At 40.1% G+C, this 26,964-nt stretch overlaps 1 protein-coding gene across 1 annotated transcript in view; it reads right to left on the bottom strand.

The window, feature by feature from the left end:
- Positions 1-26,964, bottom strand: part of GABRB3 (gamma-aminobutyric acid type A receptor subunit beta3) — a 226,557-nt gene that overhangs the window by 45,788 nt on the left and 153,805 nt on the right. Inside the window, exon 4 of the mRNA XM_023190442.1 lies at positions 25,068-25,288. Coding sequence (XP_023046210.1) covers positions 25,068-25,288 — 221 coding nt within the window. The remainder of the gene's footprint in view (positions 1-25,067; positions 25,289-26,964) is intronic.

The raw sequence follows: 26,964 nt of genomic DNA on the forward strand, positions 1-26,964 counted from the left end.
TGGGCGACAGAGTGAGACTCCGTCTCAAAAAAAAAAAAAAAAAGAACTAAAAGTATTAACATGTAAGAAATAAACTTGCAGTTGTAAGGACAGCACTATCTCTAGTAAGTGTAAAATCATATTTTGAGATTCTGGTGACACACCGTCTTTGGATGCTGCCTTCAACTACCCTTAGAGACCGTTCCCTGCACACCTGAGTGAGGAAGCCTGAGTAAAGGAGGTCAAGATACATGGATGTCAGTGTGTTGAAGGGTTTTCATTTTGTCTCAGTTGTATTAAGCTTGTGAAATACTTGTTGGCATTAGCATTTCCATTTTTAAAATATTCACACACTGATACAATAAGGGCAGATGCAAACTCTTCATGAATTGCATAAACACAAACTTCTCTGCATATCTCCTGGTAGGACTGCTGTGGAAATGTTGCCGTCTGATGCTCGGGGACATGCTCACTTCTGCAAACATTGGTCTGAAATGTCCACCTGTTGACTTAGGTATAAAAGTGCTCCTTGTCAGTGTTACTGGAAAAGGCTGGATATGGTCAAGGTCTGGGATTCATGCTTAGAGTGAATCCAGCAATGCACACAATCTCTTCCTCCATTTGTATGAATAGCTTTGATTCACTGCAAACACTGGAGAGAACAGATTAAAATGTCCATTGCAAGTACTGATTCTGATGTCCCTGGTTGGTCACTGGATGTCAAGGTCCTAGACCAGCTTTCTCAGAGAAGCTTCTGGAACTAAACAACCTTGGTCTCTAGCTCTCCTCAGCTTCCTCCTTTTTAATGTTTTCATTGCATTTCATTACACCTACAAATCAGAATGTCCATTATTGGTTAACTTGCTGGCCTTTCGCTCACCTGGGGAGGTGAGCCCACAAGAACAGGACTTTATTGCTCCTGTCCACGGTTCTCTCCCCAGTACCTAGAAGGGCAGCACCCCCCCGACCACACATGCAGAGTAAGTGTCCTGTAAATATTCTCAGAACAAATGACTTTTGAGATAAGACGACCAGGCATAAGCTGAAGTGTGGGACTCGAGCAAAATGTGGAAAGAGAGTTGGTTTAGTCCTTCTTGGCTTTAATGTCCCAAATGTAAGAGTAAGTGGGGACACATTCCCGCTAACAGGCACTCCCAGCATGAGTCCTGGCTGTGCATGGTTATGGACTCTGAGAGCCTCCATGGGCTCACTGGTCAAGAGGCTTGGATAAGAATCCCCTGTTTTTATGGTCAAGTAGTCTCAGTGAATCTTTATGTTGCAGAATTCAATTCTTACCTGCAGAATTCAATCCTGCAGAACTGACTCTAACGTCAGTGTGTGAGAGCTTTATGGCTTCAGGTGCAGTGAAGACCACGATGAAATGTTGCCTTCAGGGTAGTCCTAGATCTCTGATCACAATCTTGTTAAGCTAACAGGACCTGGAAGCAAGTTAGTAGCTCCTTTGGTGTGACTTCTGGCTTGCACTCAAGATGCCCAAACGTTCCAGAAATCTGGGCAAGAGTTGTATCTATGGCCATGGGTTAGCACCACAGCGAAGGCATTGCTTCACAGGTAACCATTTGGTCCTTTGCAGTCACCCTACAGCAACTCACTCTCATCTTCACTCCTCATTCCTCTGATGCAAGATGCACTGGCTGGTGGAGGCAGCTATCATTTTACCAAGAAAAGGAGCTCAGATGCTAGGATGTAGGACCTAAATCGAATAATTCAGACCAAGAATTTTCCTTGAGCAAGTGCTTATTCAATGTGAAGAGGTCACAGGACATAGGTCAATGTTTTGGTTATCCTAATTTTCGTTTTGATTTACAAAATATATAAGAAAACACATTCATAGAACTGTCCAAAGGCTTTTGCTATGGGAATTCCTTGAGGATGTTGCTGGGAAAATTATCGTGGTAAGTTGAGTATGTTAGCAGCCCATTCCTTTCCTCTTTCCAGAATCCACGCTCCTAGCCATGTCATCACAACTCTTCTCACCATAGAGGAGCTGGCTGTTTGCTTACTTCTTGAATGTGCGCTGACTTTGTGACTTGCTTTATCTAATATAATGGCTGGAAGTGACTATGTGCCAGTCCATGCTTAGGCCCCAAGATGCGTTCTTTTTCTGGGCTTTTCTGCTTCTACCTCTGCTGTGAGAAAGTCATACCCAGAGGAGTCTGTCTGTTGGTTTCAGGAGAATGAACACAAAGAGCAGGACTGAGGTGACCATTCATCTTTTCAGAGACTGCCCTGGGTAAGCTAATGGGTCCCTGACACCCAGCCTGTGACAGCGCCAGCCAGAACCAGCAGAGATGCTCATTAACAACCCAGACACACAAGCAATGAGCACTCTGGGGTTACCGAATGCATCGAGGCTTTCTAGCTGATTGTTACACCGCACTCTTGTGGCAATAGATAGCTGATACAATAGTCAACACAAGTTCACTGCAAACATACAAAAGCACAAATTCTCTTATCCATATGTAGGAATCACAACCTGATACTTCTGAGGAGTGTCATAAGACAGCAAAACCCTTAGCAAAGAGCATTTTTCTAAAATAGGGACATGTTTCTATATTGAAGCATAACTCCACTACCATTCAGGAATACTCATTTTTGGGAAGGAGTAGTTCCCCCAGGCAAAGGAGACAGGCCCCATGTACCTCCTCTCGATTTTCAAAGACTTTGGCAACACGCTACATAAAGCCACAAACTGGCAACAGTGCTCCCGCCAGAACAAAAGGTGTATGCCAGATTCTAGAACTCCTGAAAGAAAGGAACTGCCCAGAGGGTGGAATGAGAAGTTCTTAAGGACGACACCACAGGTTCAACCCTCTGAAGAGGAACAGAGAAAACAGTTGGAAAGAATCACTGAAGTACTTTGAGTCACTCCAACTATCTGGATCTGATTATGGCACCTGGGGGTTTCACAGTCGAGAAATGCATTGTCCAACCACCAGCTATGTGTGACTATTTATATCTACATTTAGAATTAATTATTTTAAATTAATTTAAATGAAATAATATTAAAAATGGAGCTCCTCCGATGTTCTCATCACATACAAAGTGCTCAATAGCCCCCTGTGACTGACTGGTAGCTACTGTACTATGCGGATTACGGACTACCCCCATTACCACAGAAAGCTCCATCAGACAGTGCAAAAATAACAGCTTGCTATCTGTGCCTCTAGCCTCTGAGAACATGACTCCCTGGATGAATGTAGTTGGGGAGATATGGTCAAATGCATGGAACCCAGAGGCTTGAAGGTAAGCTGTCACAGCTGGAGGAAGCCATGCATGCCGGCGTAGAAAATGTCACTCAAGACTCTACTCAAAGTACCACAAAGTGTGTCTGACTTCACGGTTTAGCTATAACTCAGCAGCCAGACAGAAAGACTTACCCTAATTAACTGACAATTAGGCACAACAAATGGACCACCTTCGCCTGATCTTCACATTTATATCCTAGAGGCTACAGCCTCCAATATGAGAGGGAAACTGAAGTCAAGATCACCATATCCATATTGGCACCAGAAAGTCACTTTGTTTCTATGAATCTGTCCCACCAAAGCATAAACATTCTGAATAAAAGAAGAGATGTCCCATGAAAAGCAATGGAAGCCTAGAAAATGAAAGTTCAAAAACTCAGACGACATGTGCCTGGTTACTAAAAGGTATGAGTGGATACGGCCTCTTTTCAAGAAGAATGGGGAGGCAAAAGAACATTCTGAAATGAAGGCATAGATAGACAGAAGACACTCAACACTGAGAGATGAATGCAAGAAATCCTACTCACAAATGCCAAATTGAAATCTGTACTGAAGACAAGGCAACAGAATTAACATGGCTGAAAATCCTTTAACAGCATGGAAAGCTTCTTACATTTTAACGGGCACATACGTTACTGAAGGACCTTGTTAAAATTCAGATTCTGTCCCAGCACTTTGGGAGGCCGAGGTGGGTGGATCACAAGGTCAGGAGTTTGAGACCATCCTGGCTAACACAGTGAAACCCTGTCTCTACTAAAAACACAAAAAATTAGTTGGGTTGGCACATGCCTGTAGTCCCAGCTACTTGGGAGGCTGAGGCAGAATTGCTCAAACCTGGGAGGCAGAGGTTGCAGTGAGCCGAGATCGCGCCACTGCACTCCAGCCTGGGCAACAGAGCAAGACTCCGTCAAAAAGAAGAAGAAGAAAAAAATTCAGATTCTGGAATTGGGTGAGTCTTTCATTCTGAAATTCCTAGATACTGTTCCCAGGTGATGCTGATGCTGGTCTGGGTGACCCTATTTTTAGTAGAAAGGAGAGGGCAAACTTGTAAAACCTACTCAAAGGCAGAGGTAGAAAAAAGAAGCTTTGAAAACAGAGGAGATGATAGATATTGAGGGGATAAAATGGATATGTAACTGAGATTTATTAGAGCAAGACCAAACAGCATCCAAATTAGCAAATTAAACTTAAACATGAAAAAATAAAAAACATTTTAATTCAAATATAATATACACAATATCAATGTACCATTTTAGCAATTTTTAAGTGCATAATTCAGCACATTCACATTGGTGTGCAACCATCACTACTGTCCATTTCCAGAACTTTTTCATCATCTCAAACAGAAACTCCGTACCTTTTAAACAGTAACATCAATGACCCTAACCCCAGGCCCAGTAACCTCTAGTTCACACACTGTCTCTCTGAATTAACTTATTCTATAGGTCACCACATATAAGTGAAATCATGTAAGTGAAATAGTTGTCTTTTTCTGCCTGGTTTAGTTCACTTACTATATTGTTTTCACGGTTCATCCACGGTGTAGCATGTGTAAGAATTTCATTACATTTTAAAACTGAAAAATATTCCATTATATGGATACACCATATTTTATTTATCCACACTCATCTGCTGGTAGACATTTGGGTTGTTTCTACCTTTTCGCTACTATGACTAATCCTACCATAAACATTGGCGTAAAAATATCTGTTTGGGTCACTTCTTTTGTATCTACCCAGAACTGGAATTCTGGATCATATGTTAATTTTATGTTTAAATTTTGAGGAACCACCATACTGCTTTCCACAGTGACTGAATCATTTTAAATTCCCATCAGAGATCCCTATGGTTCCTATTTTTTCTTGATTTTGACAACATTTGTTCTTTTCATTTAAAAAATACATATACATTAAAATGTTATATATATATATATATATCAGCCATCTCTAATGCGTGTGATGTAGTATCTCATTGCGGTTTAAGGAAATGCAAGTCAAAACCGCAGTGAAGTACTACATCACACACATTAGGGTGGCTATTATCTTTTTTCCTATTTCCTTTAGTTCTTTGTCCACATTTTCCTTTACCTCTTTGAATAAAGAGATTTAAAGTCTTTATCAAGTAAGTCCAATAATTAGATTTCTGCCAATTTATTTTGTTCCTTTGACTAAGCCATGTTTTCCTCTTTGTATGCTTTGTGATTTTTTTCCCCTGAAAACTGGGCATTTCATTATTATAATGCGGTCACTCTGAAAATCAGATTCTTTCCTTTGCCCAGGGTTTGCTGCTTTTAACTTTATCAGTCCATTTGTTTTGAGTCATTTCTAAACTTTTTTTGAAAAGATTATTTCGTGTCAAGGTTAATCAGTGAAGTCTCTGTTGCTTTAGCTCATGTTGAGAGAATGTTTTACATTTATTTATCTACGTATGTATTTATTTATTAGAGATGGGATCCCACTCTATTGCGTAGGCTGAGTGTAGGGGCCTGACCATAGCTCACTGTAGCTTCAAACACCTGGGCTCAAGTGACCTTCCTGTGTCAGCCTCCCAAGTAGCTGGGACTACAGTCATGCACCAACAGGCCTGGCTAGATTTTTTCTTTCTTTATTGTTATTTAGTTATTTATTTGGTAGAGACAGGGTCTTGTTGCATTGCCCAGGCTGGTCTAAAACTCATGATCACAACTGATACTCCTACCTTGGCCTCCTAAAGCACTAAGATTACAGGCATGAGCCACCATGCCTGGAAAATGTTTTAACAAGAATTTCCTTAAGTGCCAAGAGCTGAAGCAAATAAACAAAAAACGCACAAACAAAAAAGAGAACAGCATTCTTTCTCAGTCTTTGTAGACTGGCTATGTGCTGGGGTACGCGTTCCTCTAAGCCTAGGGATTAACCAAAAGCAAACATTGGAGGTTCCTTAGGACTTTTCTGTGCATACTTCTTGTCTAGTCATGTGCATGGATTTTTAAGTATCTCTATATATGTGGCTGCTTTTGAATGACCTCATTTCTCTAAGAGTCTCATCCCAGCTTCCCTTTTGAGCCTTAGATGGTCTATTTTATGCTTCCATCCAAAATCTCCCATCCCAGGCATCTTTAAGTTCGTCTTTACCCTGTAGCCTTAATGAGAACCGCCTGCCCCTTCTCTTACTTGCATTCTGAGTTAGGCAAAACTGAGATGAACATCTTGCTTCAGTCCTTCAGGCATTCTCCAGACAGTTTAGAACATATGTACACAATGATTTGCAAATAAGATCTGCTCTGCTCCCTCTGGTAGGAGAGGGAGAACTGGGTATGAGGCTGCTGCCTGCTCAAAACCGAAACAATCCCTGCCCTAGGATGTGGGTGGGGGAAATGGCAAGTGAAAAATGCCACAAAACTTTCCTGTTGTTTTTAACATAGCTTTTGCTTGATTGGGCATTTGACTGATTACTGTGAACCTTAAACTGATTTCCAGAGCTTCTACAAGGTTGGTTCAGATAGCTTCTAGTTTTTGTTTTGTTTTGTTTGGATGTTTTTGTGAGGGGACAAGAGCTTGGAGCTTTTCAGTCTGCCACTTTGCTGATGTTACCATCCAAGTGGAGCCTAAAGCCACCCCATTTTGGATGGCAATCTGCCATTCTGACTTCTGATTAACCCCTGTTCCAGGAATGCCTCTAAGATTTCTACTTTTTCTACTGTTACCATAAATCTTGACTTTCGGTCAAAAGAGCCTTGACCATCAATCCTGCCCTTAAGCAGATTCACACAGCATTCTTGCCTCTCCCTGAGAGGTCAGCGTCGATTGTCCTACGCATTCCCTCACTACGGTATATAAGTCCTGGATCTTGAGGGTAATTGTGTGAGGATCCACCATCTTGTCTCACTGCTGCCTGAGACAAAGACATGGCGCCTGTTCTTAAGTTCTCATTAAATGTGTCTTTCTAAGAAACTGGATTTGTCAGCCTCTTTCTTTAGCCTCTCAGCCTTTGGGGGTAGGTGTGTACAGACCTGCCCACTGCAGAACAACCCAACATAGAGGTGGATCACAGCAGGTGAGGGAGGGTGTTTCCAAAGCAAGAGAAAGGTCTTGACAGGCAAGAGAAGGAGGGTGTTTACAAAGATAGACAGGAAGTTAGTGAATAGAATTATGATATAAAGTCAAAGCCTAGTTCTTTAAAAATATAAATAAAACAGATATTTCTTGATATGAACAAACACAGCTATAAATGAAAAAGGGAATATAACAGTTATGTTCTAAAAAGCTTAAAATATAAGAAAAAGCAATGTACGTGTGCATGCTAATGATTAGAAAGGCCAAACAAAAATGACATCTCCCTGAAAAACATGAATTCTCAAGGCTAATGCAAGCAGAAAACCTCGAGACCCGTAAGTACTGCAGAAATTGAAGCCCTGTGTGCCAGGGTGAAAAATGTTATTCAAGATCCTTTGCAAAGTAGCATGTACTTATAAAACATTCCCCCCAAAAATATTTCATATAAATTATATATTTATGGGTAAACCTTTAAATGCTTAAAGGAACATCAACCCTTTCAGATATAGAAATTTCCCATATAACATGGCACGTATATACATATGTAACAAACCTGCACGTTGTGCACATGTACCCTAGAACTTAAAGTATAATTTAAAAAAAAGATATCTGAAAAAAAAATTCTATACTGACAGAAAATAGAATGTTTGTTTAGGGATAAGGAGTAAGAGATAAATTGCAAATGGGCAACGGGGAATGTTTTGGGTAATAAAAACTTTCTTTTTTGATTGTGGCAGTGATTACATGGGTATATATATTAGACGAATCTTATCAACCTAGACAAATGGGTATATGTCATTTCATGTAAAGTATACCTCAATAAAGTTGATTTGTAATGAATTAAATGATGACAGATTGTAGATTCTCTTAAAGGCTTTGAAAAAATAAAATCAATAAGCCTATCATTCTACAGAAAAAAAAAAAAAAGGAAATTTCCCATACAATATAATCCACTGCAAAACATAAAAAAAGAGAGAAATCTACTTGATTCATGTTAGGACAAAACACACCAAAAAAGAAGACATATAATCTGTTACTATATTTAAGAGACTGTATATGGTATATATCACAGATAAATGTGCGAGACAACCTTCATTAGTCCATTTTCTGTTGTTTGTAACAGAATACATGAAATTGGGTAATTTAGAAGAAACGAAATTTCTTTCTCACAGTGATGGAGATTGGCAAGTCCAAGGTAGAGAAGGTGCATCTGAAGAAAGTGAGAACCTTGTTGCTGGAGGGAACTCTCTGAAGAGTCACGAGGCAGTGTAGTGTGTAATACGGCAAGGGGACTGAGCAGGCTCACGTGCTAGTTCAGATCTCCCTTTCTCTTCTTATAAAGACAGCAGCTCCTCTCCCATGAATACCCATTATCCATTAATCTATAAATGGATTAATCCATTCATGAGGACAGAGCCATCATGACCCAATGACCTCTGAAAGGCCCCACCTCTCCATGCTACTACCCTGCGGATTCAGTGAGTTCTGGAGTTCAAGGAGTTTTGGGGGGGACATTCAAACCATTGCAGGGCTTCCTACTACCACCTCTACACTGGATAGTTTATCTAGGAAACTTCAATAAATTGGCTCATGTTTCTTGGAAACTTCAGCCAAGCCATGATGTTAGATGAGAAAGAGGGAACTTGGAAATAGATTTCTTGGGAGAGTTTACACACATCTTGAAGAAAGGCTGGTACCTTCCAAGTGGCACACAAGGATTAATGGTGCCTACTTCACACCTGAGAAAAGTGGTGTTAAGGTAACAAGATAGAGGAGACTGAATGAGAATTGGCCTTTCAGATTATGAAAACGCAGGCATATTTCCTGTTGCACACACATGAGCTACATGGATGAAATGGAGGTCCTGGATTTATCATGGATCCTCTACAACAGGGCTGCCTAGATGAGTACAGCAATGGAAGATGACCGTGAAGGATACAGTCCTAGAGCTAATAAAAGTCCCAGGAAATTCCATGGAACAGAAAACCAGCCTACCGTCTCCACCACCAATACCCAATTTCAGTCAAGGAATTTGCTGGAAAGCTCTGAGAAGAGTTAATTTTCAATATCTTCCAGGTCAGAGTATGAAGCCACCAGAAAAGAGTATCAGTTAATGTAAAACTTCTTACCATTTTTTCCTCTACCCCCAAAATTTAATCTTTAAAATTAGGGAAGTCATATGTAATCTGTCATACTGAGTAGGGGCAGGGAAAAGAGAAAGTAGAAGGCAGAGAGGTTGAGAAGCCCCAAGTCCCTGCTCTTTGCCACTGCAGGTTTCCAGCCTGAAGTACACATGGGCTGTGTAAAGGGAAAATGTTAATGCTAAATCTGAATTTCGTATTAAACACTGAAATGAGAATACCTGTGTAACATAAAGATAGAAAACAACTTTTACTAAAACATGGGCAGAAAACCATGATATCTGCCCAAATTTCACAAAGGTAGAGAAATTTTATACTTCCCTGAACAAAGTTTAATAGTAGGGTATAACTGCATTATGACTAGATCACAAGTTTTTTTTTTTTTTTTTAAAAAAAAAAAAAAAAAAAAAAAAAGTAAATTAACCAAAAGCAAGACGAAATTAAAAAAATTTTAAGAGGATTACCCATCATCATAAAATAGGATTTATCCCAGAAGTTGAATGGATTGGGTCGGGAAGTGATGTCACCAAGCTTGTGGAATAGGAAGTTAGACTCCACCTTCACCCCTCCACCCCACAAAGAAAGATCAAATAGCCACTGTCTACAGACCAGAACATCCTTTTGAAAATTTCAATATTGAAACAAGCCTGAGATATCCATTTGGTCTGCAGAACTGATTGAAATACAAATTAGAAGAGTAAAAAGAATGGTCTTACTTTGACTGCACTCCCCTTCCCCAAGTCAGCAGGATGCCAGAAGAAAAGGATTTCTATGGGCACACATATTCTACATGGGGAAAAGAAAACTGGACGTAGTCATCCAATTTTCCAAGCATTTGGACAGGCTTCCCAGGAAGCCCACCCAGTTTCACCTCACTTAGAACATTAGGGGGAAATAACACGGCTAGATTGCCCAGGGTTAGATAGAAACAAAGAAAAGAGGCAGAAGTCACAGTCACCAGCAAACAAATCTGGGTGGTGCTTCTGTTTCTCCCAGCTGTGGCACCAAAATGGAAGGTACAAACCAACCTCATAAACCACCCACAAAGCTGATTCGGTTGCCTTCAGAAACAGTGGGAAGTTTAACCTAGCTCGAGTTTCTAGATGGCCAGTGAACATGCTCAGCCTCAGGGCCTACCCAGTGACCCTGCCCAGGCAGGGGGACTCTCACCTCTGCACATTTTGGAGAAGTGTGGAAGCTAGACCAGCTTGACCCCGGAAGTCAAGACGATTCCACTCAACCCAAAAGCCTGCACAATGACCCTGCCCAGGCAGGGAGACTCCCACTTCTATGCACTTTAGAAAAGTGAAGGGGCTGGACTAGCTTAAACCAGAAAGTTAAGCAGTGTTCCATTTAGCCAAAAGTCAATGACTCAATGACCCCACCCGGTAAGGAAACTTCTATCTTTGCACATTCCAGAGATGGAAAGGGGCTAAACCTGCTTGAGCTGGGAGGTCAAACACCTACTGAACTCAACAAAAAGGTGATTCCACATCAGGATGGGCTCCACCCATCCTGAACAGTGACCGCGCCTAACCTCAGGGCCTGGCCTGCATCCCTGCTCAACTACAGATCCCAAATAGCAAAAGTGCCCAGCCAGGGAATACAGTCCATAACCAGCCTGACCAGGAACCATCATAGTACCCAGCCAGCAGCTCTGCCTGAGAGCAGAGTCCAGCCAGTAGCCTCACCAGAGAGTAGAGCACAGTCAGCAGCTTCATTCAACATCAAAGCAAAGGCAGTGACCCATCAACCACAGAATTGAAAAGCTCTGCCTGTGCAAGGTTGTCATGAGCTGGCCTTTCAGAATCACAGGCTAGAAGGTAGAGAGGATGAGACAGTGAAGGTCTATCACTGTCAAACAGAAAAACAAACAAAACAACTTAACAAAAACAAAAACACCTGTAAAGGCCAGAAGAAGAGCTGTTTCCTCAAATGTGCAGACAACAACGGAAGGACACAAGGATTAAAAAGAATCAGGAAATCATGACACCTCTAAAAGAACTAAGAAAGCTCCAACAATGAACCCCCAAGAAATGGAGATTATGAAATGACTGGTAAAGTATTAAGAATAATATTCAGAAAGAAGTTCAGTGAGCTAAAACAATATATTGAGATAAAATTTACTACAATATGAAAAACAATACTCAGAGCAAAATATTGACAAAGAAGTAGAATGAATAGAAAAGAACCAGATATAAATCTGTGAGATAAAGACTACAATGATTGAACTAAAAAATTTAATAGAAAATGTCAACAGCAGACTCTATCAAGCAGAGGAAAGGATCAGTGGGCTGGAAGATAAAATATTTGAAATTAACCAGTCAGATAAAAAAGAACAACAAAAGATTTAAAAAGAATGAAGAAAGCTTCTGGGTATCACAGAACACCATCAAGAGACTAAACAGTCACATAATAGGTTTTGCAGAAGTAGAAGAGAAAAAAAAAGCCAGAAAGCATATTTTAAAAAATAGTGGCTGAAAACTTTCTTAATCTAGTAATAGATATCGACACCCAGTTAAAGGAAACACAGAAGTCATCAATCAAATTCAACGCCATATAAAAGTACACTAAAACATATAATAATCAAACTACCAATGATCAAAAACAAAGAAAAAGAAGAAAAGCATCCAGAGATAAGAAACATATCACATGTAAGAGGTGCCAATACAACTATCAGCAGACTTATCCACAGAAACCTTGCATTCCATGAAAGAGTGGTGTGATATATTCCAAATGATAAAGGAAGAAAACTGTCAACCAAGAATATTTATTCAGTTAAGCTGTCATTTAGAAATGACAAAGAAATAAAAACTTGCCCGGACAAAACAATGTAGAAGACGTCACTATCCCCTAGATCTGCCTTACAGAAATTGCTACAGCAAATTCTTTAAACTGAAACAAAAAGCCAAAAATTAATAATATGCAACATATGAAGGAATAAAACTCAATCATGTAAGTAAAACAGTATCAAATTCAGAATACTCTAGGTTAGTAATGATGATGTATAAGATAATGTTACCTCTAGTATGAGGGTTAAATAAGAAAACTATTAACAACAACTATAGCTACCACAAATTGTCAGGGAAAACACATCACAACATGTGGTAACTTCTGACATTAAAATATAAAATGTGTGTGGGGGGGTAAAAGTGTACAGCTGTTGTATGTAATCAAAATTAGCTATTATCAGCTTGAAATGAGATGCTATAAGATGTTCTACATAAGGCTCATGGTAAGCACAAAGCAAAAAGCTTTAGAAGAAACTCAAAATAAAAATACAAAGGATTCTGCCAGGCACAGTGACTCACCCCTGTAATCTCAGCACTTTGGGAGGCCGAGGCGGGCAGATCACCTGAAGTCAAGAGTTTAAAACCAGCCTGACCAACATGGCGAAAACCCGTCCCCACTAAAAATACAAAAATTAGCTGGGTGCCTGTAATCCTAGCTACTCGGGAGTCCGAGGTAGGAGAATTGCTTGAACCCGGGAGGCGGAGGTTGCAGTGAGCTGAGATCGCACCATTATACTCCAGCCTGGATAACAAAGCGAAACTCAGCCTCAAAGAAAAAAAAAATAGAAAGGATTCAAGGCATACTACTACAGAAAGCCGCCACAAAGGAGGACAACAAAAGAGGAAGAAAGAAACAAAGTATCTACAAAATAACCAGAAAAAAACTAACATGATGATGGTAGTAACATCTTACCTATCAACCATTCAGACTGCTGAATGTTCAAACTGCATTCAAATAAGGCAAACGCCGAGCTGTAACCAATCTCGCTGTTTCTGTACCTCACTTCTGATTCCCATACCTCACTTTACCTTTTTGGTCTATAAATGTGTTCCAACCATGGGGCACCCCTGGAGTCTCTGTGAATCTACTGGGATTCTAGGGGCTGCCCGATTCGCGAACTGTTCATTGCTCAATTAAACTCTCTTACATTGAATTCGGCTTAAGTTTTTCTTTTATCTATGTATATATACAGACTCCACCAAAGAACTGATATAACTAATTTAAAAGTAAAATCAATGTGGCAAGAGGATTGTTAAAGGCCAGAAATTCTATAGGAACCTGAGCAACATAACAAGACTCATCTCTACAAAAAGTCTTTTTAAGTTAGCCAGGTGTGGTGGCACACACCTTTAGTGACAGCCACTATGGAGCCTGAGGTGGGCAGATTCCGTGTGCCCAGGAGTTTGAGGTCACAGTGAACTATAATTGCACCACTGCGTTACAGCCTGGGTGACACAGGGAGACTCTGTCTAAAAAAACACTCGCCAAACTAAAAAACAAAACAAAACAAAATAAAGCCAGTTAAGTCATGGGTATAAAAACAACTTACAAAAAGCATTAATAGTAGTGTTTCTATAAATTAACACTAAACTATCTGAAAAAAACAATCAAGGGAACAACCCCATTTACAATAGTTTCAAATAAAGTAAAATAAAATACTTAGGAATAAATTTAACCAAGGAAATGAAAGACCTACACACTGCAAACCATAACATTCATGAAAAAAATTTTTAAAGATACAAATGAAATATATCTGTATTAGAAGGATTAATATTGTTAAAATGTTCACATTACTCAAAATGATCTATAGATTCATTGTAATCCCTATCAAAATTCTGACGTAGTTTTCCATAGAAAAACAAAAATTATAAAATTCATATAGAATCAAAAAAAAAAAAAAAAAAAACCAAAACCAAGTAATCATAGCAAAAGGAGCAAAGTTGGAGGTATCACACTACCTTATTTCAAACTATACTACAAAGTTATAGCAATTAAAACAGCATGGGACTGGTTAAAAAAAAAAAAAAAAAAAGACAAATCACCCAGAATAAACCCATTCATGTACTTTCAATTGATTTCTGACAACAGTGCCAAGAATATGCAATGGGAAAAGGATAATCTCTTCCATAAATGATGTTAAGAAAACTAAATATCCACATTCAAAAGAATGAAATTGGACCCTTAACTCACACCATATACAGAAATCAGCTCAAAATTGATTGAAACTTAAATGTAATAGGAACTGTTAAACCACTAAAAGAAAACATGGGGGAAAACCACATGACATTAGGCTGGGTAATGATTTCTAAAATTTGATTTGATGCTACAAATGCAAAAGTAGACAAATGAAACTACATCAAGCTAAAAAGCTTCTGCACCAAAAACAATTAATACTATACAGAGACAACCAACAGATTGGAAGACATATGTGCAAGCAATCCATCCATTAAGGGGTTAATATCCAAAATATTTAAGGAAGTCAAACAACTCAACAGCAAGAAAACAAAAAACGTCAATTTAAAAAATGGAGAAGGGACCTAAAGAAACATTTCTCAAAAGGAGAAATGCAAACAGCCAACAAGACATATGAAAAGAAGTTCAACATCACTAATCATTAGGGAAACACAAATGGAAACTACAATGAGATAACATCTAACACCTGTCAGAATGACTAGTTTCAAAAAGATGAAAGATAAGTGTTGGCAAGGATGTGGAAAAAAGGGAACCTTTGTACACTGTTGATGGGAATGCAAATTAGTGCAGTCATTATGGAAAACAGTATGGAAAACTCAAAAAACTTAAAATAGAATTACCATATGCTACAGCAATCCCACTTCTGGGTATTTACCCAAAAGATTTGAAATAAATTTACTGAAGGGATGTCAGCACCCCCAAGTTCACTGAAGAGGTATCAACAGTAGCCAAATTATGGAATCAACCTAAGTGTCCATCAACAGATAAATTGATTTTTTAAATGATACACACACACACACACTGGAATATTATTCATTCTTAATAAAGAAAAAAATTTTGTCAGTTGGGACAACATTGATGGAATTGGAGAACATTACACTAAGTGAATTACGCCAGTCACAGAAAGAAATACCACATATTCTCAGTTATTTGTGGATTCTACAGTCGAGCTCACATTAGCAGAGAACAGTGGTTACAGCGAACGGAGGATGGGGAAATGGGGCAATGATTATCAAATGGTAATTTGTAAGCATGTCTTCGAAGATAGATTCACCCTGTGAACAAACTATATCTAGTTTATTTTTGGTTCAATATAATAATTCTTTTAAGAAACCATGAAACAAATCTACTCAATATAAAATGCATTTTAAAACTTCCATAAATCAGTCAAAACTCATTCCTTTTATCAGATAAAGCTAACTACTTGAGTCACTAGTACTGCTATTTCTGAGCCATTTTCCCTATTCATATCTACATTGTGTGGTTAGGCAGCTGCTATATGGTGTCACATAATAAAATAAAGGACTTCCCAAATTATTTTTAAAAAATCTGTTAGGCAGGAAGAATATGTTCTTTTTAAGTTCCATTGAAGAGCATGGTGAATACAGTTAATAATAGAGTTTTATACATTTCAAAGTTGCTGAGAGAATACATTTGAAATGTGCTTACCATAAAAAAAAGTTTAGTTCAAATACTAGCTAGCTAGATAAATACATTAGCTCACTTGATTTAATTATTCTGAAACTGACCCAGTTGTCCCATAGAACTGTTGTTTACAGTTTCTTTTGAGTAACCATAGAAATTAACCCTTCCCGTCTTCAAACTTGAGAAACTTACATTTGTCTTACCTGAGTTATCTTCTCTGGAGACCAACCATCAGGCCCCGTAGACGGTATCAAGGAACGGAAACATCCTGGCTCACCACATCGGGACAATGAGATGCCAGACCCCTCACCCATCATGACTGCCTGAGCTGCTTCCTGTTGACCAACTCCTCTTCCTTATCCCTCCCTAATTCCTGTTTTCCCATATATAGATTTTTTTTTCCCTGATAATACATTAGGTTGGTGCAAAAGTAATCGTGGTTTTATCCATTAAAGGTAATAGCAAAAACTGTATATAAACCCCTAATTTTTGTTGGTGGAAGAGATGGATTTGAGACTGACCTCCCGTGTCCTCAGCTGAAGCATCTGGAGAAAGCCTTCTTCCTTGGCAACACTCATCTCAGTGACTGGCTTTCTGTGTGGCTTGTAGCCAGACCTAGACCAAACCCCTGATATTTCAGTAACAGATTTTGGTTCCGTGATCATAAATGTCTTGGTTGTTGCAGCAGTTGGATTGTGTTTTTGGTGATTGACTGTGTATGTATCAACATAGAAGTGGGAAATCAGAATCTGATAAGCTGATACCCTTTTATAATACTGTTTGACCCCAGCATTCTTTAGAATCTGGAGAAGTTTGAGCTCCCTATGGACCTCATTTTGCTGTTCAATGGGAAAGTGGGATGGAGTGATGTGATGATCTTCTGTAGTGCTGTTTGGCCCCTGTGATCTCTGGAGACTGGGGAAATTTGGCCTTTAAAAATAAAACCGGAGGCCGGGCGCGGTGGCTCACGCCTGTAATCCCAGCACTTTGTGAGGCTGAGGTGGATGGATCACGAGGTCAGGAGATCGAGACCATCCTGGCTAACACGGTGAAACCCCGTCTCTACTAAAAATACAAAAAATTAGCCGGGCGTGGTGGTGGGCGCCTGTAGTCCCAGCTACTTGAGAGGTTGTGGCAGGAGAACGGCATGAACCCAGGAGGTGGGGCTTGCAGTGAGCCGAGATCACGCCACTGCACTCCAGCCTGGGCAACAGAGCGAGACTTTGTCTCAAAAATAAATAAATAAATAAATAAATAAATAAATAAATAAATAAAAACTGGAAACTGCTTTACCTAAAACTGTGGTTCACAGCCTTCATTGGATTACCTATCAGAACAAATTTTAAGCATGTAAACCTGTTCGTAAACTGGTGGGCTTGTATTGCCATCTCATTGCTAGAGTTCCAAGGTAAAAGATGAAAATAGAAATATCTTCAGAATTTTCAGCATACGTTTTTGTCTGGGTTTTATATTTGTCTCTGCTAGATATTTTGAGGTGTCAGGATTTCTCACAGAAGGTTATAAAACTATAACTCAGCCAAAACAAAATGATCTTTGTTTATGTGACATTGTTTGAGAAATGGCTAATTTAGGGTTGTTGGTTTAATGAAAACAGCTGTATCTTCTGAGTTATTGGCCAAAATACCTATGTATTTAACTTTAAGGTTCTTACACAGGTGAACACCTGATATTCACAGACTATTAAAAAAATGGCGGACAAGGAAGTAACTGGAAATGATAAGTAGCTTTGTATAATCTCAGTTCTCAGAATGAATCTAGATAAACTCTTTAAAAAATGAAAGGCTTGAGTAGATGTAACTAGAATAAATCCTGGTAGGTGAACTTTTTGTGTAATTTAAAACCTTAAAATTCTTTTGATGTTCATTGGATGTCTGGGTCATTTCTAGTCAAATGAAAATTGTGAGGAAACATTTCCATAAATTACAGAATGGTTCTCATATGGAAAATGCTAACATTTGATAGGCAGTTCAGGATCTCTTGCTTCGTAGGTTTTCACAAAATTGAGTATTATTAACAATAAGAATTACAGTGAAAAGTTTTGTATATAAAAATATGCCAAAGAAGATGTGTACTTATTGAATAAAAGAATAAGTTTTGCTAATTCAGATTTGATCTAAAAGTTGATTCAAATTACGGTCTATGCTAAATTTTTGTCCTAAAGTAAAATGACTGGTTACTTAAAAAACAGAAAATTTACGAAAACACAGAAAGTCCAAGCATGTCTGTGTAAGGCATACATACTTTTTTTTGGTTTCTATGTCTATCTTCATGTACATGCAGAGGAACTAGAAAGTTGAAAAAATTTAGATAATAATTGTTTTAAAACTAGATAGAAAATTGGAGAAGCTGGTTTAATTAACATTGGGCATAGTTAAAGCTCTTAGCGGTGATGAAAGTAAAATAAGAAGTATTGTAAGGAACTAACTACATTGGCAGTTTGACAATTCCTTTTTAATAGAGTTAAGCCTAAAGCCAGATTTAGCATGAATACACATTTCACATAAATGTTCTCACTGCTTTATTTCACACTGTACTTGCTTCTCTGCGTAGATAGTGTTAGCGCTAACATGCTCACTGGTCACATGCCCGAAGTGAATTTCTAAATTGCACACAATGCATAGTGGTATTGGTGGACTTAAAGATACTAATGTATATATCAGGAACAAAAAATAATGGAAGTAAAAGAATAAGGAACAGTTACATTAAACTAAAATGCAGCTCATCCTTCACGGTGGGCCACAAGAAGCACCCATTACAATGAAAAATGTGCTGATATTAACACTGTTATCACTGGTTATCATTGTTCTGGAAGGTGAAAATACAAAAAAAAAAACAGAAATAAGAATAAAAACAATTGAAAATGAAGACAAAAAATCATCCTTATAAGCAATATGACTGTAAGACTTAGTCAGGATTAACTAACCTGTTGAAAATAATGACACATTAGACTGGCTAGATATATTATTTGATAGATGCATACTTAAAGGTAGTTACGTACAAATTGACCAAGAGCCCTCCCACATACCAGGGAAAGCCAGCTAGAAAAATAATGGAGCAATGATTCTACTTCTAACAGCATCACACTTTCAAAAAGTGGAGTAAGTTTAGCAAGGAATGTTAAGTTAAAAATGGAAAGTTTAGAAGTCAATGGAGTAAATGACAAAACTTTACTAAAAGCCATAAACAAAGACACGAATGCAGACATGCCACGTTCATGCAGGAAACACTGAATATCGTATAGCTTTTGCTCTTGCCAAAGTAGTGCTAAATGAGCATAATTCCAACAAACAACACAAGATACACTTTCAGGAATTTGATAAAATAAATGATTCTAAAGTTAATGTGGAAGAATAAACTGGTAAGTATTGGGACAAAGAGCTAAGCATTTAAGAACAAAAAATTAGACAGGGCATGGTGACTCATGCCTGTAATCCCAGCATTTTCGGAGGCCAAGGCTGGAGGATTGCTTGAAGCTAGAAGTTTGAGACCAGCCTGGACAACATAATAAAACCCCATCTTCACAAAAAAAAAAAAAAAAAAAAAAATAGCTGGGTGTGGTGGCCTGTGCCTTTGGTCACAGCTACACAGGAGGCTGAGGCAGGAGGATCATCAGAGCCTGGGAGTTGAAGTATCAATGGACCATGATTGTGCCACTCTACTCCAGCCTGAGCAACAGAGCAAGACCCTGTGTCGAAAGAAACAAACGGGCTGGGCGTGGTAGCTTACGCCTGTAATCCCAGCACTTTGGGAGGCCAAGGCGGGTGGATCACAAGGTCAGGAGTTCGAGGGCAGCCTAGTCAACGTAGTGAAACCCCATCTCTACTAAATATACAAAAATTAGTCACACATGGTAGCGCACACCTGTAGTCCCAGCTACTTGGGAGGCTAAGGCAGGAGAATCGCTTGAACCTGGGAGGTGGAGGTTGTGGTGAGCCGAGATTGTGCCATTGCACTCCAGCCTGGGTGGATCTCAAAAAGAAAGAAAGAACAAAGAGAGGAGAAGGAAGGAAGGAAGGAAGGGAGGGAGGGAGGGACGGAGGGAGGGAGGGGGGGACGGAGGGGGGGAGGGGATAGCTACATCACATCCTACACCAAGATAAATTCCAAGGGATTGAACACCTAAATAGAAAATATGGAAATATAAGTACTATGGAAAGGCTAAATGGAATTCAAAGTTAACTCTCAGGCCATACTTTTTTTTTTCCCATGAAGCACTACTCTAGAATTTGGGGATGGAATAATGAACAAGACAGAAACCATTCTTTTCTCCAAGAGTTTATATTCTCATGGTGGCTTCCCCGTCATCATGGATGGGAACAGTGAGTCAATAAGTAAGAAATGCAATAAACTGACAAGATAATGTCAGCTCTGGGTAAGTGCTATAATGACAACCCAAAATGGTAACGTAATAGAAAGTGAATAAATGATCAGGGAAGGGCTCTCCCTATGAGTGTGACAGCTGAGCAATCCTTAGTTACCTAATTACATTATAATGATGCTGAACACATAACCATCTAGACACAGAGGAGTCCGTGTCCCGCAAGGGCAAGTGCAAAGGCCCTAGGACAGGGGCAAGCCTGATGCTTCTGAAGAGCAGAAGGAAAGTGTGCGTACTGGAAGCATGATGAGGGAGGAGGAGAGTAGCAGAAAGGGAGAGGTCAGGACTGCAGGAGCCAAGTCCTCCAGTAATGACAGGGAGCCAAGGCAAAGCTCATTTTGGAAATGGTCAGGATGCTGAGCTGCTCTCCATTTTGATAGGGGAGGCAAAGAGTGAGCAACAGATAGCTCAGGTGGGCTCTTTGTAACTCAGAGATGAAGTTTTCCAATTAAAGTGTGTTTCCAATTAAAGTGTGAAGTAATCTCATCAAATCTAAGTGAGGGAGGAGTTTGCAGAGAAGGTGAGAAGAGTCCTTATAAGGAGGAGAAGAATAAAACATGTCGGGGGTGGGGAGGAGAGAAGTGTATGAGCCAGAACTCAAAGCAAGTCAGGCGATCTTCACCGGCCTTGAGAGATGAAGAAAATGGATAGATTACTTACAGTGGCCTCAGTAATAATAAATTCCAAAGCAGGTATCACAGTCCTAAAGCTAATATATGCTTTATTGCTGGTGGGAGTGTAAACTGGCATAATCCCATCTGGTAAGAAATTTATCAATATGCTTTTTAGTTGGATAATTTGGGAGATGGTGACAAAACAAGGGTTTGGGAGTTAGGGACGGCTGCATGAAAATCACACGAGCCCTAATAACTCTGTGCATTGATATCTTTTCTCAGGAGGAAAGTATTTTAACAGAACCACTGTATAAAATAGTTTCAGAATAAGATGCTAGTCAAACGAATTTGATGAGTTCATTTGAATCTTCTGATATAAGTTCTGGCTTCATCTTAATATTGCTTTCAATCTTTAAGTATAGAAATGGCAATTTTGCCAACTTAAAGCAATTTTTAGCCACAAGTGGGAACTTTATCATGTACGGTCCAACAGATTTTGCAATACACTTCTCAGGCAAAATATGGATTATGTTGTTTTGATGACTCAGCCTCAGATTCCCAGGTGCTTTCTGGAGCAAACTGAATACTACTTCGTGAACCCCCCTTGCCAACTCATAGCATCAGAGAAATGACAGGAAGATATAACATGTATGGCATGAAGACCACATTACAAAGTACGCTTAATGATGCAAGGTGAGGTCAGTGACATACATCCAAGGCCCAAGAGAATGAAAAAGAAAGTTAGGAAAAGGGATGATAATTCTGCCTTCTTACAGATAGAAGAAAACTTCAGTGCAGCATCAAAGAAAACAGAAAAGCTGTGACTGGGACAGGACAAAGGCCCATTAGTTTCTTAGTCAGCCAAGATCTTCCTAGTTCCTTAAAAGGTGTGACTGTCCAAAGGAAACTGTCAAGGATTTATGTTTTATTTTAGGAGGGCTTGCATGCCCTGTCCAGAGCATTCTCTCCCATCACATGCTGACTTCAGCTGGTGCAGGGATCTCAGTTCACCATCGTATTCAGCTGAGCTCAAGCTGCTAAGAAGAGCAAGCTGGTGTTAGCCCACGTTTCAAGCTCAAGGGGCTACAAGAGTCATGGGGAAAATGGCTCATGATTTAAAACAACCTTTTATCACTACAAGAATGTGATCACTCTCAAGCATCTGCATGAGTGGTCAGTGACTACTTCTGCAGAGTCATCAGAGTTAAGGATTAATGATTTCCCAGAATAAGGCTGAGTTGACGTACAAACCTACGTCATGGACAGCTCATCTACAGCCAAAGGTCTTCATCTAGCCTAGATAAAGCAAAAGCCCACTGATGCTGTTCCCATAATGGCTGCGCATGAGTAACAAAAGAAGCCTGGAGGAGGCAAGTGGTGACTGACCTACCAGTGTAGACCACTGCTGGACAGACAAGGCGAGAGCCAATCCCAGTGTCCACGGGTGAGAGAAATCCAAGCTGAAGGTCTCAGTGATACAGCCAGTCCAACCAGTATTTCACGCACATCATGAGTAGGAGAGCAATCTCTGTTGGGCAGGACCTTCCCCAGCCGTACACTACAAGCAGGAGAGCAGGAACAACCCCAGCTCTCTGCAAACCTTCCACCGTGGGGAATTTAACTTCAGGGTTCTCAGCTGTGCCAGACCTCCACCAGGCCAAGGCCATAGTACCTATTTACCAAAAGGAGGCAACGCATTGTTGGGTTACACACACTGGCCCACTCCTGGCCCGCCATGTCACCATCCAGCCAGTGCAACAGTAAAAAGACCAGGGAGGGAAGGTGGGCCTTGGGGCCAAGGAGAGGATGGAGGGTGGCTGATCCAAGTGAGCACTCACACCTTGTTTTTTTATCAAAGGTCACACGTAAAATATATAAATGGTACACATAGGATAGCAAAGAATATGTGTATATGAGTTTAATGATCAGTGTTGAGACTTATTAATTTGCTCTTTTGTCCAGAAGTTCAAATCAATCTCTAGAGCTACATGTTTTTTAAATATCAAGGCAGAAATTTCTAGAATAGCCAATTTCTAATGAGCAGATGACATAAGTTTAGCTGTTAAACACATGAAGAATGTTGTGGTCACTCTATACTTTGGAGATTCTTTCTGACAACTTATCCAGGTCTATGTAACTCCAAAGAACTGTTTCAAAAATATGATGCTATAAATAAAGAGCTAAGGAGTATACCTATACCACACTTGAAAAAAACCCAGCTACTTACTTAAAAATCCATTTCTTGATTTAAGAGGCATTTGAGAGGCATAATGGATATAAATTTGACTAAGGCTTTTTTAGATTATTATACAAAGTTTACTACTAAAGGTCTCCCATGGCTTATTATTATATTACTATTTAACATTTACATATAAACTTACAGACCAAGCAATTTTTATTTTCTTGGTTTATCTTACTCTTACCTAAAATCCAACATTTTCCAAGAGTTGGGGAATTTATGACATAGTTTTTATATGTATTACATATTTCTATTTTAACAGAGTTAAAGCTCTTTGCTTTTAACAAAGACATACACAGACAGACTGACATACTCTACTTCTGGCAAAAAAAATAAATAATGCAAAAATAAAAGTGGAGAAAACCCAAATAGCATGTTTTGTTTAAAAAGTCAAAAATTCCTACATTAATTATTATTGATATTTGCTTCTTTTTACTTTCCCATCACACACACACGTGCACACACATACAATACACACATTACCACACAAAACACACACCACACACATGCACAATGCACACCAACACAACACATACCACACACACACAACAAACCCAACACATACCACACACACACAAGTACACACCACACACATCACATACCACACACATACAAAACTCAACCCACACCCACACAGACTCACACGCATTTACACACACATAGCTTCTTTCACTTCAGTTTGTTTGGGGACAGGGGCAGGTAAATGGCTCCTCATTCTACATTCCCAAGACTTCTGAACAGTCGGTTTGTACAGCTGATGCACTTACCAGAACCTCAACCTTCAGAGCCTCACAACCATAGGTCTCATTTTCAGGGAAAAACATAAAACGCTGAAAACCTCCCAAAGAAACTCCAGGCTCGACTCTTTTTCAAGGAACACCATGGCTTGGGTGACATGTGCCACTTACCATTAAAAACATCTGATTTTGCTAAAATCCCAAATTCTACTCTCTAAACTGTGGTTCTGAGAAAATCACTCACATGTTCTCTTTGAGGCAATGTTAAATAATTCACTCTACCCGTCTTGAGGCATGAGTCACAGGGATGTGGATTTAAATATATACTGTTACGATTTCGCTTATGGCTGTGAGAGCCTCAGTTCAAAGGCTCTGGGCTCACAACACTTTCAGACACATCTTTTCTCCAAGCTAGCCACATGCGTCCCACTCAACACTGACAGCCACGGCTAGAGGGTCTCAAGGGCACTTTTAGGCCAGGAGTTCGAGAAGCAGACACACATACACACAAAATACTGTTCTACAACAAAGCAAACCCCAAATCAGGCAAAATCTATGCGGGAGACAGAAGGTTTTTAAGGGCACCATTTAGCAAGGTGATATTCAAAATAACTGACCACCAGCTGGGATGGAGCCCCATGGAAAGGCCCGGCGGTTTCCAGGGCAACCAGGGAAGCCCAGGGCCTCCTCACTGGGACTCAGGAAGGCAGCCTGGTTTCCTGATTTGAGTGATTATGGGCGCTGGAGAAAGATGTTTCTCATCAGGAAACCTCTCACTTAGTCATTCCCATAAATATTCGTGGCACTACCTCAATAAAGCTCCGTGGAGAGTAAACCCCACAATCTGCGCCACAGACGTTTTTTTTCAACTGTGCAGACAGCTTCGAAAAAACTCCGCTGAAGCCACTGCAGTGTCAGGGCGATATTAATTACAGGGCTCTGTGGCTATGATACGGAAAATCCATCCTGAGGGAATCTGTGTTCTTAGACGTGGCAATCCAATTATATACAATTGATCCAAAGGTGGCTGTTTTTCAATGGCTTGATGACTATTTATAGTAACAGTAAGGCCCCAAATTTTATGGTTATGAGATTTTTTTTTTTCTGCAAAGCTTAAAGTGCTTCATAGACGCTTCCTCATTAATCTGAGGTCACTGCCTCACTTACGATAATCATCTCAAGTGAGAAATTCCACACCCATGCACCATGCAACAGCAAAATTGGCCCTGAAGAGGCACACAGACCTGAGCCCATACAGCACTGTCCCATCAGGGTGAAGGCGGATCATGCGGTTTTTCACTGTCACTCCATGCACAAATGACTTTTTGTCATTTAAGAAATATGTGTCGGGCACCCATAGCTGGTCAGCCACTCGATTGTCAAGCGTGAGGTTGAGAGGGATCCCAGAATAGGCGAGCCTTTTATCTCTCCAATATTGTTGAAAATACATGGTTAAGGTATAATCCTGGGGGGAAAAGAAAAGAAAGAAAGTTAGTGTGTACGCATCCACAGGCGTATCCCCTCCACCATCAGCCACATTCAGGTTGCAATCTAGGCTCTACAGTGAATAACCAGGAGAAATGGATGTCATTTTTATGCAGGATGGGAAGCAATGGCTGTTTTCTTGTGAATGCAAATACCAGCTTTAATAGGTACACGAATCTGTGTGTGTCACGTATAGACAGACGTCCTCTGTTTTACTTAGGTAGGAAGCAGACTAGACAAACTGGCATTTAACAGATAACAGCATAGAAACAAAGGGGGGAAAGTCATTGTAAATCCAGGTTGCTGGCGGGGAACTAGATTGTTCCCATGGATGTTCCCTCTCCCAGCAGGCAGACAGGTCTTTAACCACCCACGACAGATGAGCTCTGTCTACAAACTCTCTCTCTGCAATTTGAGCCACTTTCCTCTGGTTCTGCCCTCCATGAGGGTTATAAGTACAAACCCGCCGTAAACATCCTCCAGAGACACCAGGGCCTGTGGGAGGTCTCCATGCCCTACCTATCGTATTTCTTTTTTCCTCCAGCTTGCCGTGGCCATTTCTACATTAAGTGGACCACAGAATCACCTGGAGATGATGAGCTGTTCACCTGGGGAAAATGGGACCCTGACAGGGTCAAAGCAGGATGTGGGAGGTGGAAGACAGACAGGGCCATGGTGTTGTCCACAGGCTTGCCCACAAAATTACCAAATATCTATGTGATGGTTCTGCTTTTGTTTTGCCAAAGCAGTTAGTTCAGTGAGAACAAAGTGGAAAAAAAGACGACTCAGAGGCTAGACACAGGAGAACAAAAGAAATTCTCTTTTTGTTGGGGGCAATCACCATTCAGTTCTAGAATGACCAAGTCTAAAAATCTGGTGATATTCAGAGGACATTTCGAACCCCTCTGTGGAAGGATACAAGCTGGAAAATCAAAAGTTAGGAGGTAAATTCTCCAACCATGGAGGGAAAAACATCGCTGCCATTCTGCATAAGCAGCTTTCTGAGTTCACATCCTTATAAGATCACGTCTGCAAACATCCTCACCTGTGGGCAGCGAGAGGCCGAGAACAAATCAGCTGAAGAATCCAGCCTAGACACAGGCCTCCTGACAACCCTTCCAGTATTCTCTTTGCTTCTCACAGGGCAATTCACGGTGTTGCTAACCTGATGACTGTTTATTGCTGCTCTCAACAGTGTTGGAATACAGAGGCCTAGAGACTGATAGGGGACGTGGGTTTGTCTTCAGGTGCTTGCCACAAGAGCGGGAAACAAAACCAGCTTGTACTATAGCACTATAAACAAAATACATTTTTAAGCTTTGAGTCTCATAAAAATTAAGAGTAGAAGGAAAGGCAAGAAAGTCCAAATGGGCTGGACAGTCTTTAGAGAGGCCTTGTCTTCAACTTAAAGGAGAGGCAGCATTGAAGCAGATGAAAAGAAGCAGGCATTTTTCCCCCAGACACTTTCGTGGGCAGAGCTCTGTGCCTAGTAATAACCTGTGGGGGCCCTCACCACCACCACCAATGAAAGATTCTCGCAGAGCAGATGGCACTAAAGATAAGCCTCGGCTAAGCAGACAGCACAGAGGGCACATCAAAAACACACGGGCTGTTGCTTTTAAGGGCCTGCTGAAAAAGCCTGTGGAGTGCAGTTTT

This window comes from Piliocolobus tephrosceles, chromosome 6 (assembly GCF_002776525.5).
Source record: "Piliocolobus tephrosceles isolate RC106 chromosome 6, ASM277652v3, whole genome shotgun sequence".
In the NCBI taxonomy this organism is placed as follows: domain Eukaryota; kingdom Metazoa; phylum Chordata; class Mammalia; order Primates; family Cercopithecidae; genus Piliocolobus; species Piliocolobus tephrosceles.